This window comes from Neomonachus schauinslandi, chromosome 6 (genome assembly GCF_002201575.2).
Source record: "Neomonachus schauinslandi chromosome 6, ASM220157v2, whole genome shotgun sequence".
Taxonomy (NCBI): Eukaryota; Metazoa; Chordata; class Mammalia; order Carnivora; family Phocidae; genus Neomonachus; species Neomonachus schauinslandi.
In genome coordinates, this window is record NC_058408.1 from 60716280 (window position 1) to 60733361 (window position 17082).

Here is a 17082-nt window from a genome sequence, read left to right on the forward strand (position 1 = left end):
AGAAAGAAAGAAAGAAAGAAAGAAAGAAAGAAAGAAAGAAAGAAAGAGAGAAAGAGAAAGAAAGAAAAGGAAAGGAAAGGAAGGGAGGAAGGAAAGGAAGGAAGAAAGTGCTTAGTGATAAATAGAAAAAGTTTTCACAGGGGCACCTGGGTGGTTGGGTGTCGGACTCTTGATTTCAGCTCAGGATCCTGGGATCAAGCCCAGCCTCAGGCTTTGCACTCAGCAGGAGTCTGCTTGAGATTCTCTCTCTCCCTCTCCCTCTGCCCCTCCCTCTGCTCGTGTGCTCTCACTCTCTCTCTCTCTCAAATAAATGAATCTTAAAGAAAGGGTTTTCATTGTGTACTATGGAGCAGAAGCCAAATGGTGAGTGAAAAGGAGGTCAATAAGGAGAATCAGCCAATGCAGAAGATTTTCAAGAATTTTAAATGGAATAGAAGGATGGCAAGGTGATCTCACGGTTGGTTGGTCAAGAAAGAATAAGTCAAGGCTGAGAGGAAGGAGCCAAGTAGATGGAAGAGTATATTTTGTTATTTTAATGAATTCAACAAGTTAAAAATCTTTAATGCAAAACTAACTCTATTTTACTAAATTTCATAGTAATTAGTAATAGTAATTTTAAGTAACAAAAAAATCATAATATGACATTTGGTTTTAATGATAGACTAATAAAGTATACACAATAACATTTGTCCTATGGTTAGATACTGTGTTCATGATGGTCCATGAGTCTGTTTCCTTCCTTCTTCAGAGTTCTGCCATCAGTATGGAAGTGAACTGCATTGATTTATTGCAAGTAGAAGGATATAATTTGATAGCTGCTGGAACCTTAAATGGTGTGATTATCTTATGGAATTTTGTAAACTCTACTGTCAAAGAACTGTAAGTCACATCTTTTTCTTAAACAATTTAAAAGTTGTACTACAATAGAGCCAAAGTAATATTCAATACTTTTTTTAAAAAGCAATAAATAACAGTGACATACCAGTGGTGATAACTCTCAAGAGAGACTTTTCTGGAAGTTGCATTCATGAGATTTGTTCTGCATGTCCAAATCCCAGGATAATATGAATAAGATAAACCTTAAGTATTCATATTCCCAAGTGCTTGGACTTTCACTCTTCTCACTCTAGCACATGCTTTCATGTGGGATCTTGTCCAAATGTATACCCTCAACAAAAAGTTAAAATACATGCTTTAAAAACTAATCTCCCTAGAGCTTTAAATACACATATCTGGCAGTTACCATCTGGGTCACCAATAACACCCTTAAAGCCCAAAACTTTGTCCCAGTCTACCCCTCCCCCATGTATCTCCTCTTCCTGTATTCCCAATGACACCACCATCTATTCAGTCACCAAAGTCAAATGGTAAGTGGCATTCTAGGTGGGTTTTACTTTTTATTCACCACCGCAACATGTTCAGTGCATATGCAATTAAATAAATCAATATCAACCAATTAAATTTGCCCTGTACCCATGGCCAAAAGCTTTACCCATTCTCTGATATCCCTTTTTTTCTTTCTTTTTTTTTTTTTTAGAGAGAGAGAGAGAGTGCACGCACACATGAAGTGGGGGAGGGGCAGAGAGAGAGGGGAGAGAGAATCTCAAGCAGACTCCCCACTGAGCTTGGAACCGGACTTGGGGCTCGGTCTCACAATCCTGAGATCATGATCTGAGATGAAATCAAGGGTCTAATGCTTAACTGACTGAGTCGCCCAAGTGCCCCCCTGCTAACCATTTCTAAATGTTCTTACTATTGGTTGTAAAGGAAATAATATAGCATTGTATTTTTTGCTATGGATGGGTCATAAATAATAAGCTCTCTGCAATTGTCTAATTGGGTTATAAGCAAGGACCTTTTATGAACATCCTATGTCAAGGGGAATTTGTAATATTGTACTTTGAGGTACAAGATGGTCAAGAACTTTAATGAATGAATAAAAATAAAATCAAGTCTATCTAAGCATTCAGAGAAAGGAAAGAGGTATAAAAAGGGAGAAGAGAGTCAGAAAGGACAAGGGAAAAGAGGAAAATGCAGAAGACATCTCTGCCTCTTGACTTACAGTGCCTTATGTACTCCTGGTCCACCTGGACTCCACGCCCCTTCCCAGTCTAAGTCTGAGTCATTACTTTTAACCAACTTTTGAGAGGACATACTCCTTTCTTCTTCGGACTCTGGATTGATTCTCCTTTGGACCTTTAGTTGAATTAGCTTTTTCTGCAGACCCCTCCTTCTGTGCCTCAGCCCCATGTTCTCTTCGGAACTCCCCCTAGAATTCTTGTCCTCCTTCCATTCGTCCCTTTCAACACTTGCCCTTGGGCTTTCTTATGACGGTATACTTGTCACTTGATCAATATCAATATGCACTTATCAGTTCTTTACCCTCTTATTAAAGCAGTCATGCTGCCACAGCATAAAGAGGGAAGCTCCCCTGAGGATGTTCCCAACTTGAAGGAAGAGATGCTCCTTGTTGAAGGGCTAGGCATTTTGCCAAGAGATGCATGCAAACCCAACACCCAGTCAGAGAAAAATAACAGTATAGTGAGCCATACATTGTATTCCCTTCCCATGCGAAGATGATTATACAAATCTCCTTAGCATTTTGCAAAATATACAATTTAGTACAGAACTGTCTAATGTAATTTGGGCCCAGCTTGAATAGGCTCTAAAGTTGAAGGTGGTTTCCATATTGATGGTGGAAGCCATCCCTACCTCTACCTCAAATTTGCCTAAGATCCCTTCACCAGTCAGGAGAAATAGCTTTTCTCTTCCTGTTCAAAGCCTCATGCATTTTTTGGGTCCAAACTGGAAATTTGTTCTTGCTGATTACTAACCATGTGGCTCATCCACACAACAGAAGTATCCAAAAAGTTTGAGCTCCACACGTCCTCAAGCTCACAGGCCCTTCTTCAGAGCTTGCTTCACTCCCCAGGAGCTTCCTCCATCACTTATCAGTCCAAATTAGCAGACGCAATTTCCACTAAAGAAAAGGAACGTTCTGCTACAAGATCTATTTTCAGTAAAAAATGTTAAGTGTGACTTTAGGAGCCAACATGAAGTACCAGTCTAGGTGGTTTAGGGACTATCACTGTGCTCCCAGGAACCAGCCCAGAACGGTGTATGGTTCGTTGGAAGCTGGGTCAATGGGAGATGAGCAACTAGAATTGTATAATCACTGACTTACCAGCTTGTCTTCTTCACTCAATTTTAAGCTCCTTGAGGTTAGTAGCCCTGTTTTATTCAAATTTGTCACTTGACTTACTCAAAGAGTAAAATTCTATTCTTTAAACTTTCTGAAACTTTGAGGAGGCTATATATAAGCCCATTCTGACCTATAATTAGGCTGACTAGACCAGCTAATTGGACAAAAAGCATTTATTTATTTATTTATTTATTTATTTTTATTTTATTTCATTTTGGATTAAAAGACTTTTAAACACTGAATGGTCATGTTGTTACACAGGGCTTCATCAGGAAGATAGGTTCCAACTCTATACCTTTGGGTTTTCTCTTCATGTTTGATAGTATCAATGTTGCAGGAGTTGATTAGCTCTGCATGGGATGTATGATATAAGTAATGTAAGTTGCCTACCTTGTGTTTATTATGTGAATGTGTGTTTACTTCCAGGTACAGACCTGAAGATTGCTTCACTGTGGATCCTGATTTGGATCCCAAACGCTTTAGAATTAACAACATACTGTTCCTCTTTCGATCCCCTGAATGTGCAAGGTAACTCAGTACTTACTGATCAAGAAATACTGTCTGGGATGTATGTGGGCGATGTAAAAAGAGTTCTATTTATCCCAGAACTAAGGAAGGTACAACTGAGGGAAGACATAAGTTGGGTGCACTACTTGGCTTAAGCTTTCTTCCCTGTTGTTGTCTTTTGTAAGTGGGTGGTCCCCAGGGATCTGATTTGCTGTGGGGTGTCCTAATTTCCCTTACCACCTCAGCCTCACAACAATTTCTACACCAGCAGAAGAGATAGAAAATGCTCACTTGACCACACTGTGGCCAAAATCTAATTCTATGAGCACTGACATGAAGCAGAAGGAAGAACTTGCTGGGCAAATGTGAAAGATCCACTGCAGCAGGTGTCATATGACATCTACTGAAACTGAGCTGTCTCCATCCCTTTCTGAGGCAGCAGGGCGTTGTTTATTAAATATTTAGGAAAAGTTATTTTTCCTCTTTAGATATGTTTGAAAACTCTGATTTTCAGGCAACACGTTATAGTAAACATATCTCTGGGAAGAAATCAAAAGCAGCAGTGAGCCAGCATATAGCACCTTCCCTACCACTTGACTTGAAATTGCCTTATTGAGACTATTTTTGAACACTTGTTCCATATCGACACCTGCACCAGAACCTAAGCCACTTTCCAGCCCGTTCTAGCAGAGCACTGCCGAGACGGACCAGGCCAGGACTGGATACCATAAGAGCAGAAGTTAGCCAGGCTTCCCACGTGCCCGCCTCCAACCCGCTTCCTGCCATTTAAATGTCAGCTTCCAGGATTAAATCTAGCCTGAGCTTTGGGACTGGGCAGAATGTTATTTCCCAGACCCAGGCAACAATAAATCTTAATTACCAAGGCTCCCCAACAGTATCTACCAATACCGGACAGATGAACATTGTAACATGAGACATAAGGTGTGATTTGTGTCTTAAAGAAGTGGCTCAGTATGCACAGATGTTGAAAGAAACAACCTACTGAAATTAAAGCAGAGAAGAGCACACTTCGGGTGTGATGGAATATCTTAACTTTCCTTCCTTGGGCTTCCTCCCTCTTCTTGTAGGAGATCGAGTCAGGATTCCGTGTGCTCTTCGTCTCAATGTGATTCTAGTAAAGGTCCACAGAGTAACAAGGTAAGCAAGGAATAGAAAGAGTACATCTTCCCATTACACCCAGTGTTGATTAAAAAATAGTGATTTGTCCCATTTGAGCCCCTCCTTTGATAGAAGGTCAAGGTGGAAAAATTCTGTGTATACATGTGCATGTAAAAACTTGTTTTCCTAAAAAACAATGTCTAAACTATAATCATCTTTTATTTCCCATATTTTCAAGGCTTTCATATCTGCAAATAATCAACACATACTCACAAATAAAATAAATTACATGTACTACTTTTACATTTCTGAAATAATAAAGCAATTCTAGGCAATCTCTTTGGCTAAAAAGTATCACACACATTTCACAACACACCTTTAACGCCCTGGTTTTCAAACTCTGTTCTCAGTCCCAGTTTTATAGATTTTACACATTACATCTCTAGTAGGATTTTGTTTAAGGGAAACTTTTTACTGCAAAACTTGTTTTATAACCACTAGTTTCCTGAAAAGAATAAACGTACAAGGATGTAAGAGTCAGACAGACTTACACTTCAGTCCAAGTGCTTCTTTTATTTTCTGATTAGCTTTAGAGACATCACCTAATCTCTGAGTTTCTGTTTCTTTGTCAGTAACAAGGGAATAACAAAGCCTAACTCTCAGGGCTGCTAGGAGAATTAGAGATCACATACACCAAGAACATGGCTTGCTTTCACATGTGATTACTCTCATTATTATGCCCTACCTGAAGCAGGAGAATGTTATTGCAGATATCCTGTTTGTGAACATGACGATCTCTGCGATACATTTTTTCAGAAGAATTAATTCAAAAATAACTTTAAAACTAATGCTTAGAAATGTAAATTTGACAGAGAACAAACTGGCGGTTGCTGGGGGAGTGGGGGATGGGCAAAATGGGTGAAGGGGAGAGGGAGCGACAGGCTTCCAGTTGTAGAATGAATAAGTCACAGGAAGAAAAGATACAGCATACAGAATATAGTCAAATGGTATGGAATGGCATTGTATGGGGACAGATGTGGTGAGTGTAGCATAAGGTAAAGACTTGCCTAGTTGCCATGTTGTACACCTAGAACTAAAGCAACAACGTAGCATTGTGTGTCAACTATACTCCAATTATTAAAAATTAAAAAAAAAAGGCATGTGAGTTTCCCCGAAAAATCTACTTACCCAGTATATCCCATTTCCTTACAATGTCATAGAAATACTTTCTCGTCTTCTCCCTTAATTCAGGGAAGCAAGCAGAGCATACATGACAATGAGGTTAAAGGTCAGTATGAAATCACCTCTCTTCTTTGTAACAATTCCTTTGCAATAGGGAGTTGAGGCTATAGAATACAGTATATTCTCTGTTTTAAAATAGATTTTATTTATTTATTTTAGAGAGAGAGAGAGAGCACAAGTTGGGGGGGGGAGGAGCAGAGAGAGAGGGACAAGCAGACTCCAATGCAGGGCTCCATCCCAGGACCCTGACATCATGACCTGAGCCAAAGTCAAGAGTTGGACGCTTAACCTACTGAGCCACCCAGGCGCCCCTACCATATATTCTTTTTGTGACTAAATGTTGAGGTATAAGATTCTGTAGTCAAAGAGGCAGAATTTCCATTTTTAAATACTAATTCTAGATTTTTAAAAATCCAATGCATTACTGAGCTTCTTAGTCTTTGCCCATTTTCCTAAAACTTACACTAGATTCATAAGCCATTTTGGATGTGTAAGACTTACAGTGGATGTGTATTGACTTACAGCTGTTAAATACAGGGCAGAGGTTTTTGTAATAGGGTCAAAAATTAACTTTTTAGGCTTTTCCAGTGATCCGGGATTCTATTTGTTAATGCTTTTTTGTTCTCTGCCTTGAGTGAAGTTTGCTAGGGTTGAAAAACATGTTCTAGGGAAAAGAATGTGTTGGTTTGCTGTTTTCCTACCTGCCTCCTCTTTTATGTTCTATAAAATTTGGAATTCCAAGTATTGCAAACACCCACGGTAGCTCATTAACTCTTCTGTAGGTGAGAAAACTGATGTCACAGTGGGAGAGCAACAGCTGGTGGACAAAAAACAACCTGGGGGCACCAATGTAGTTGATACTCAGCCCCCTGTCATTGTCACCGCTCATGAGGATGGACACCTTCGCTTTTGGACTATGGAGGTGATGGGGCCCATTGTTTACCTGGAGCAGCAGAGAATGAGAAAGATAAGAAGTAGTACTGAATGAATCCTAGCCTTCTAAGGTTCCAGAGAGCATCCAATTCTGGAATTTTTCAACCTTCTAGCCAAATTGCTGGTTTTGCAGCCTGCTCCCTGAAAGTGCTACTCAAACTTCACAGTAGGCCACTTTGTAACACAAGAGGTCAAAACTGCTAAGTTAACTATTTCAAATCTATCTTTTCCTTTCTTTTTTTTAAGATTTTATTTTCAGGGGCACCTGGGTGCCTCAGTCATTAAGCGTCTGCCTTCAGCTCAGGTCATGATCCCAGGGTCCTGGGATCGAGCCCCACATTGGGCTCTCTGCTCAGTGGGAAGCTTGCTTCTCCCTCTCCCACTCCCCCTGCTTGTGTTCCCTATCTCTCTCCCTCTCTCTCTGTCTCTCTCTCTGTGTCAAATAAATAAATAAAATCTTAAAAAAAAGATTTTATTTTTAAATAATCTTTATAACCAATGTGGGGATCTAACTTATAACCCCAAGATCAAGAGTCACATGCTCTACGGACTGAGCCAGCCAGGCATCCCTAATCTCTCTGTTCTTTAGATTGAGCTATGATTACATGCCATTAAATATTTCATTGGATATGTAAATAATATTAGAGTATATTAATGATGTATTCTAGTAAAGGAATATAAGAACCCTCAAATGTTGAATATTTATAAATTTTTAGTTATCCATGCTATTGGAAGAAGTTATTACATCGTACTGTGTGTCCTTAAATATTTTACAAGGAAAAAATAACTTTTATTTACCAGAAGATTTAAAATGACTTAGAGCAGAGGATGGTGGAGTTTAAAATTAGGAAGACAAACATGATGGAAGGAAGGATCTTGAGTAGACTTGGTGACGACGAAATCGTTAGGCAAGTGGGAAACCCAGGAAAGAGCAACTGTTTTGTATGGCAGACTGTGAGACCCAGCTCAGGTCATGATCCCTGAAACATCGGAAACATCACAGAACAGCACAGATCTCTGCTGGACAAAACTCCCAAGTCTATCTGTAGCTCTTAGTGCTCAGTGGGAAAACTTTGGCTTGAAAATATGAACTATTAATAACTTTCCCTGAGAGTATTGAGGTATTGGAGCAATGCCGAAATAGGAGAGAGAAATAGAAAAAAGATTAGATCCAAGTAAATCTCAGGAAACGAGTAGCAGATGCAAATTCTTTCTTCAGAAGTGTGGAGGTTTATTCTCTAAGACAGTGCCTGTGGAAGTCCTTCCTGGTGCTGACTTATCCTAGGCACCGAAAAACAATCTGCTGAATTTGAATCTCTTACAGGAATGTTTGTTTAGAAGGAGAACATGTACCTGAAAAAGAGGTCTGAGGAAGTGCATGGAAATGGTAATAGGAAGTGTAAGAAAAACTCCCAAGTACAGCAGTGGCCTGTAATAATCAGAGTCTGTTGTTCTTAATTCATAGTTGTTACATCTTTAGGAATATTTCATTTCAAGGAAGTAAGTCCCTACAAATAGTTTCAGTTTGTTTTTATTACAAGGAATAGAATCATATTCTAGTAGTAGAGATAATTTTTAGATGGATTATTTATAGAGAAATTCAACTCCAGTATTAATATTTTATAGAATCTATTATCATACTTTATTCAGGGAAAACTGCTGAAAAATATGCTGCCTTTCACCAAACATTCTGCCATTTCTCTGACGTCGCTGTATACGGATTCGTGCACCAGGGTACTTCTGACCGGGAATGTGGGTGAGTCATACTCAGGAAGTCAGCCACGGGTATGTCCACCACCTACATGACATAAAGATGGAAGTAGGACAATACATGACATTTATTGAGACAAGAGACAAAGAAGGATGCTTCAGCATGAGAGTGTTATGAATCGCTTGATGAATAAATACAACAATGAATGAATGTCATGAGAACCTATTCCATTCCCAGCTCCTTATTTAAAGCACTACATTCTATTTTTTTTCCATCTTTAAATGGGGTACAGGACTACCTATTCCCTCACCCTACATATTGGGAAGAATGTAAAGTTTTCATTTTTAATCTTGAAAGAGTTATGTCGCATTAATCTTCATTATTAAAGGGAGTAATGGCATTAATTAGGAAAGGGATTATTTGTTCTCAATAGGGGACTTTCATATTAATTGTTATAATTCAGAGTTGGTCTTAATCCTTTCGTAACACAATTCTCTCTTTTTAAAAAAGATTTTATTTATTTATTTATTTAGAGAGAGTGGGAGAGCATGGGGAGGGGCAGAGGGAGAGGAAGAGAACAAGAGAGAATCTTAAGCAGGCTCCATGCTCAGTGCAGAGCCCCAAGTGGGGCTTGATCTCACAACCCTGAGATCTTGACCTGAGCGGAAACCAAGAGTCGGACGCTTAACTGACTGAGCTACCCAGGTGCCACGGCAATTCTCTTTCTTAATGCTTTATTTACTTTCTTTAATTTTTTGAATAAATCCTGAATTTTCTTTCTTTTCATCTCTCCCAACTTTGAAAGATTATGTGTGTGTGTGTGTGTGCATGCATTTTTAAATTCTACTATTTACTTTTAAGTTAAAAAAAGAAAAACAACCAATTTGTTGGAATTTAGACCGAAACAGCATCTTTTCGGTTAAACAAAAGCTTGGCCCACTTTACCTTTCCTTTTGTTCTACACCCACTCCTTCCCTTATCATTTGCTAACGTAATCTTGAGATTTGCATCCAGATACTGCTGTTACATTAATATTTAAATTTTACATCCTCTCTTTAAAGAACATGGTTCTCATTTCAAAACTTATTTTACAAAAGTCACAACAAACCAGTTCTCAACACCAATTATTTCAGTCTTCTTGAGATTACAGAAAATATTTTTTATATTTATATTCAGTGTTATCAGTAGCCTTACAACATTTGTTTAAAGTTATCTTTATTTTATCTGGCTTTATTGCTTACCACCTGTCCTATTATACTCTGATATCCTTATTCTTGGCCTCTTTTATATATCCATCTCCATAGTTTCTATCATCGTTTCTGTTTACAGCCACCCAGAAGAAAAATCTATGGTCAAGCAAATTGTATTCCTTTTTAAAAATATTTGCCTGCATATTTTTGCACTAACTTTACATACTATGGGGTATGTTTTTTCTAGCAAAATACATAGAACTAAAATTTGAAATTATCTACAGAATTCTCAGACCACACCTCTATTAAGGTTACTAATAAGGAACACTCTACTATCATATAACCCTTCTACTTCTTGAGATTTGTGTTTTTTGTTGTGATCTAGAAAACTAGAGTGGGGTAGGTTTGGGATCCAATCCAGCTTCATCTATATTATAATTAAAGATGACTTCTAGATTATGACCTTAGGCTTCTTTTTTCTGTGCTGTGGTAGATGTTAAAAGAACTATGTGGATTGCTGTTTAGTCACTGTTTTAAATCAGGCATTCTCAGACATCATTAGTTGTTGCTTTTTTGTTGTTAAATCGCCTTTATTTTTTTTAGATCAGTTTTAAATTCACAGAAAAATTCAGTGGAAATTACAGAGAGTTTCCATATACATCCTGCCCTCATACTCTCCAACACAAGCCTCCCCCACTTTTTTTTTTTTTTAAGATTTATTTATTTATTTGAGAGAGAGTGCATGCAGGGAGGCTGGGGCAGAGGGAGAGGGAAAGAAAGTCTCAAGCAGACTCCCTGCTGAGCATGGAGCCCAATGGAGGTGCTCAATCTCAGGACCCTGAGATCAGACCTGAGCCTAAAATAAGAGTCGGACGCTTAACTGACTGCACCACCCAGGCATCCCTGGCCTTCCCAACTTTCAATATCCTGCACCAGAGTGGTACGTTTCTTACAACTGATGAATCTACAATGACACATCATTATCATCCAAAGTGCATCGTTCACACTAGGGTTCACTCTTGGAGTTGTGTATTCTATGGGCTTTGACAAATGTCTGATGACATGCATCCACCATTATAATACCATATAGAGTAGTTTCAATAAAAATCCCCTTTGTCCTGCCTATTCTTCCTTCCCTCCTCCCTAACTTCTGGCAATTATTGATCTTTTTATTGCCTCCACAGTTTTGCTTTTTACAGAATGTCATATTGGAAATCATAGAATATATAGCCTTTTCAGACTTCTTTTACTTAGAAATGCTCATTTAAGTTTCCTCCATGTCTCTTCATGGCTTGATATCTCATTTCTTTTTAGTGCTGAATAAGATTCCATTGTCTGGATATACCACAGTTTATGTATCCATTCACCTACTGAAGGACATCTTGGTTACTTCTAAGTTTTGGCAATAATAAATAAAGCTGCTATAAACAGCTGTGCATATGTTTTTGTGTGGAAAAAAGTTTTCAGTGACTTTGGGTAAATACCAAGGAGCACAACGCTGGATCATATAGTAAGAGTATGTTTAATTTTGTGAGAAACTGCCAAACTGTCTTCCAAAACAGCTGTGCCATTTGGCATTCCCACCAGAGATGAATGAGAGTCCCTGTTGCTCCACATCCACATTAGCATTTGGTGTTCTCGATGTTCTGGATTTGGGCCATTCTAAAAGGCTTGTAATGGTATCTCCTTGTAGTTTTAACTTGCATTTCTCTAATGACATAAAATGTGGAATATCTTTTCATACACTTTTTTGCCATCTATATATTTTCTTGGTGAGGGATATGTGCAGATCTTTTGCCCATTTTTTAAACAGGTTATTTTCTTATTGTTGACTTTAAGAGTTCTTGGTATATTTGGGATAAGAGTCCTTTATCAGATATGCCTTTCACAAATATTTTCTCCCAGTCTGTGGCTTGTCTTTCTGTTCTCTTGACAGTATCTTTGGCAGAGCAGGACTTTTCAATTTTTTAAAGATTTATTTATTTATTTGAGAGAGAGAGCATGCAGGAGGGGGCAGACAGAGAGAGAGAGAGAGAGAGAGAGAGAGAGAGAATCTCCAGCAAACTCCCCACTGAGGGAGGAGACTGACTCGGGGTTTGATCCCAGGACCCTGAGATCATGATCTGAGCTAAAATAAAGAGTTGGACGCTTACCCGATGGAACCACCCAAGCGCCCCTGGGTGTTTTCAATTTTAATGAAGTCCAGCTTATCATTGATTTTGCTCATGGATTGTGACTTTGGTGTTGTATCTAAAAAGTCATTGCCAAACCTAAGTTCATTTAGATTTTCTTCTAGTTTTATAGTTATACATGTTACCCTTACAGTTGTTTTGAGCAGGTTTGTTTGTTTTTGTGTGTGTTTGTATGGGAAAGATATAAAGTTTATATCTAAATTGAGATTTTTTCATCATGAATTGGTGTTGAATTTTGTCAACTGCTTTTTCTGTATCTATTGATGTGATCATGTGATTTTTCTTCTTTAGCCTATTGATGTGACGGATTACATTAGTTGATTTTTAAATGTTGGCCATTGCATATAATTCTTTTTTTTTTTTTTAGAGAAAGAACACGAGAAGGGGTGGGGGAGTAGGGGCAGAGAGAGAGAGAGAATCTTAAGCAGGCTCCATGCTCAGTATGAAGCCCAATTCAGGACTCAATCCCAGGATCATGACCTGAGCTAATACCTCTTGGATTCAATTTGTTAATATTTTGTTGGGGGTTTTTACATATATGTTCTTAAGAGCTATTGGTTAATAATTTTCTTATAATATCTTTGTCTGGTTTTGGTATTAAGACGTGCTGGCCTCATTGAATAAGTTAAGAAATATTCCCTTTTGCTTCTATATTCTGGAAGAGTTTGTAGAGAATTGGTAAGATTTCTTCCTTAAATGTGTGCTGGATTCACCATTAAACCCATTTTGACCTAGTGGCTCCTGTTTGGGAATATTATTAATTACTCTAATTTCTTTAATAATATAGGCCTATTCAGATTACCTATTTCTTCTTGTGTGAGTTTTGGCAGATTGTGTCTTTCAAGGAAATGGTCCATTTCATTTGGGTTATTAAATTTGTGGGCATAGAATTCATAGTATTTCTTTATTATCCTCTCAATTCCCCTGATATTTTTTTTTTTCTTAGTTAGCCTGGCTAGAAGTTTATCAATTTTATTGATCTTTTTAAAGAACCAGCTTTTGGGGGCACCTGGGTGGCTCAGTCGGTTAAGTGTCTGCCTTCAGCTCAGGTCATGATCCCAGGGTCCTGCCCCTCCCCCTGCTTGTGCTCGCTCACATGCTCTCTCTCTCTTCTCTCTCTCTGTGTCAAATAAATAAATAAAATCCTGAAAAAAAAAACCCAGCTTTTAGTTTCATTGATTTTCTCTATTGAGTTCTTATTTTCAGTTTCATTGATTTCTGCTCTGATTTTTATTATTTCTCTCCTTCTGCTTACTTTGGATTAATTTGCTCTTTTTTACCTAGTCCTAAGGTGGAAGCTTAGATTTTAGATCTTTTTTTTCTAACATGTGCATATAAATTGCCCTATAAACACTGTTTCTGCTGCTTCCCTGAAATTTTGATGTCATATTTTCATTTTTATTTAGTTCAAATTATTTAAAGATTTCTCTTGAGATTTTTTTCTATGATCTATTATTTAGAAGTATGTTGTTTCATCTCTACTTATTCTGGGATTTTCCAGCTCTCTTTTTCTTATTGATTTCCAATTTATTCTATCGTAGTCTGAGGGCATTCATTGTATGATTTCTATTATTTCAAATTTGTTAAGGTGTAATTTATGGTCCAGGATGTGGTCCATCTTGGTGAATGTTCCATGAGAGCTTGAGATTAATATGTGTTAGATGCAGCAGTCTATAGATATCAATTATATCTAGTTGACGGATGGTGTTTTTGAGTTCAACTATGTCCTTACTGATTTTCTGCCTGCTGGATCTGTCCATTTCTCATGTCAATTTCTCATAGAAGGGTGCTGAAATTTCCAACTATAAAAGTACATTATCTATTTCTTCTTGCAGTTTTGTCGGTTTTCACTCCACATATCTTGACACTGTGATGTTAGGCATGTACATGTTAAGGAGTGTGGTCTTTTTGGAGAATTGACCCCTTTATCATTATGTAATGCCCCTAATTATCCCTGCTAACTTTCTCTTACTCTGAAGTCTTCTCTGTTTGAAACATAGCTGCTCTTGCTTTCTTTTGATTAGCATTAACATGGTAAATCTTTCTCTATCCCTTTACTTTTAATCTATATGTGTCCTTACATATAAAGTGGATTTCCTGTAAGCAACATAGAAATTGGGTGTTGTTTTTTAATCCATTCTGACAACCTCAGTCTAAGTGGTTTACTAGACTGTTGACATCTAAAGTGATTATTGGTATAGTTGAATTAATATCAATCATATTTCTTACTATTTTATATTTGTTACCCTTGTTTTTTTTTTTCTTAGTTTTGTCTTTCACTCTCTTTCTGCCTTTTGTGGTTTTAAGTGAACATTTTATATCATTCCACTTTCTCTTAGCTTATCAATTATATATCTTTTTAAATTTTTTGAGTGGTTTCCCTAGTTTGAAATATACATTTACAACTAATTCATGTCCACTTTCAAACAACGTTACACCACCTCACTGGTAGTATAATACCTTAGAATAACAAAGTATTCCTAATTTCTCCCTCCCATCCCTTGTGTCATAGCTGTTATTCATTTCAAGTATCTATAAGTTACAATCGTCAGATATATTGTTGATGTTACTGCTTTAAATAAACTGCTGTTAGTTTTTACTTTATCTTCACTTATTCCTTCTATTATGCTCTTCTTTATATAAATCTGAATTTCTTACCTATATCATATTCCTTCTCTTTTAAGAACTCCTTTTAGGGAATGCCTAAGTGGCTCAATTGGTTAAGTGTCTGCCTTCGGCTTGGGTCATGATCCCAGAGTCCTGGGATCAAGTCCCATATTGGGCTCCTTGTTCAGCAGGGAGCCTGCTTCTCCCTATGTCTGCTGTTCCCCCTGCTTGTGCTTGCTCTCTCTCTTTCAGACAAATAAATAAATAAAATCTTTAAAAAAAAGAAATATTAAAAGAACTTCTTTTTTTTAAAGATTTTATTTATTTATTTGAGAGAGAAAGAGCATGAGCAGGGGAAGGGGAAGGGGCAGAAGGAGAGGGAGAAGCAGGCTCCCTGTTGAGCAGGGATCCCAATATGGGACTTGATCCCAGGACTCTGGGATCATGACCCCAGCTGAAGGCAGACACTTAACCGACTGAGCCACTCAGGCTTCCCAAGAACTTCTTTTAATATTTCTTGCAAGGCTGCTTGTTTCTGTTTGTCTGGGAAAGTCTGTATCTCTCCTTCATTTTTAAAGGACAACTTCACAAGGTACAGAATTGTAGGTTGATGGTTGTCCTCTCAACACTTAAATATTTCATTCCACTGTCTGAATATGCCTAGATGTAGTCCTTGATGCTTTTTTAAATCTAGTTTTGTAACTATCATTTGGATTGTAGAATGGTTATCTCTGTAACAGTTTGGACTCCATTTCGTAGTGGCGTATTCATTTCTATTTCATCTACTCTGACATCTAGAAGGACTTTGAGTATCCATGGCAACAATAATTCATAATGAGGTTGCCATGTATGCTCAACAAAACAGAATTCCTACATATAAAAATGGATATAACCTTTTTTCTTTCATTTCTGGGTTTTCAGATTCTGTTTTATTTACCGTTATAAATGCCTAAGTCAAATTAATTTGGTGGTCTGGGTAGTATCTGCTTAGATATCATGATATCTAACTAAAGATTCCAATGTTTATGTCTTATACAGAAGGACATGTTATCCTTTGCAGTATTAGTTCCTTCCTGGATCCACCTCACGAAGAAAAGGTAAGAACTTTAGTTTTAGTTTAATTCATGAACCAGCACATACTAATTGACCATTTCTCTGTGCTAGATACCACAAAAGATAGAACAAGACAAGAATCCCTACTCTTGAGTCATATATAATACTATTGAATCTTAAGAGTACTCTTATCTTGATGGGCACTGAGAAATGTATGGAATTGTTGAATCATTAAATTGTATGCCTGACACTAATGTAACATTGTATGTTAATTATACGTGAAATAAGAAAAGAAACAAGAAACAAGCTACATGCCAAATAACCATGGTTTACTGGTGAGAAGAGAGGATGAGTGAGTGAGCCAGCCCTTGGCCGCTTTATATCATCTTCATGTTTTCACTTATTTGAGAGAATCTATATAGGAACCCAGAACTTAGGGCACCTGGGTGGCTCAGTTGGTTCAGTGTCTGCCTTTGGCTCAGGTCATGATCCCAGGGTCCTGGGATCGAGTCTCACATCAGGCTCCTTGTTCAGCAGGGAGCCTGCTTCTCCCTCTGCCTGTCACTCCCCCTGCTTGCGCTCTCTCTCTCAAATAAATTTAAAAAAAAAAATCTTTAAAAAAAGAAAAAAAAGAAACCCAGAGCTTAAGAGTTCACACATCATCTAGTCCTCCATAGTCAGCTTATGTATCTTCACAGAAGGAGAGTCTATAACTTTTCCTTACAAGTCTAATCTAGTGTCCAACCATTATAAATACGTCACAGGGATGAAAAGTACAGCATAGAGAATATAGTCAACAACACTGTAATAACTTTGTATGGTGACAGATGGTAGCTATGCTTATCATGGTGAACACTGTGTAATGTACAGAATTGTCAAATCAGTATGTTGTACACTTGTAACTAACATAACATTGTATGTCAACTCTACTTCAATTAAAAAGAAAGAAACTCTTCCTCACATCTAATCTAAATCCTCCTTGTAATTCAAACATATTTTATGCTCTTTTTAGTGTTAATGCAATGTAAATGTCACCAATCTTATTCATAACCATTTAAATATGCATGTTTTGTGTGAATGTGGATATACAAATACAGCTACATATATTATAAAGATTCAACACTCATTAAAGGTTGCAGCAAGGAAGCACTATTTTACCCTAGGCTTATTTCCCTTTAAGTTCATATTTCAAATCCAAAAAGCAAGCAAATAGCAATTTTTTTGCTTTTGGATCATAAGTAGTAACATATGGTTACATAGATTAGGATTGGATTCCTTTTAGAGTGTCACAGAACGGTTACTGTTTCAAACGTTATTTCATTTGAT

At 37.6% G+C, this 17082-nt stretch overlaps 1 protein-coding gene across 1 annotated transcript in view; it reads left to right on the forward strand.

Annotated features, from left to right (window-relative positions):
- The window catches only part of WDR64 (WD repeat domain 64), a 142689-nt gene that overhangs the window by 109414 nt on the left and 16193 nt on the right, over positions 1–17082 (forward strand). The window contains exons 16-22 of the mRNA XM_044916423.1: positions 749–879; positions 3629–3730; positions 4798–4867; positions 6080–6116; positions 6853–6992; positions 8654–8759; positions 15742–15800. Coding sequence (XP_044772358.1) covers positions 749–879; positions 3629–3730; positions 4798–4867; positions 6080–6116; positions 6853–6992; positions 8654–8759; positions 15742–15800 — 645 coding nt within the window. The remainder of the gene's footprint in view (positions 1–748; positions 880–3628; positions 3731–4797; positions 4868–6079; positions 6117–6852; positions 6993–8653; positions 8760–15741; positions 15801–17082) is intronic.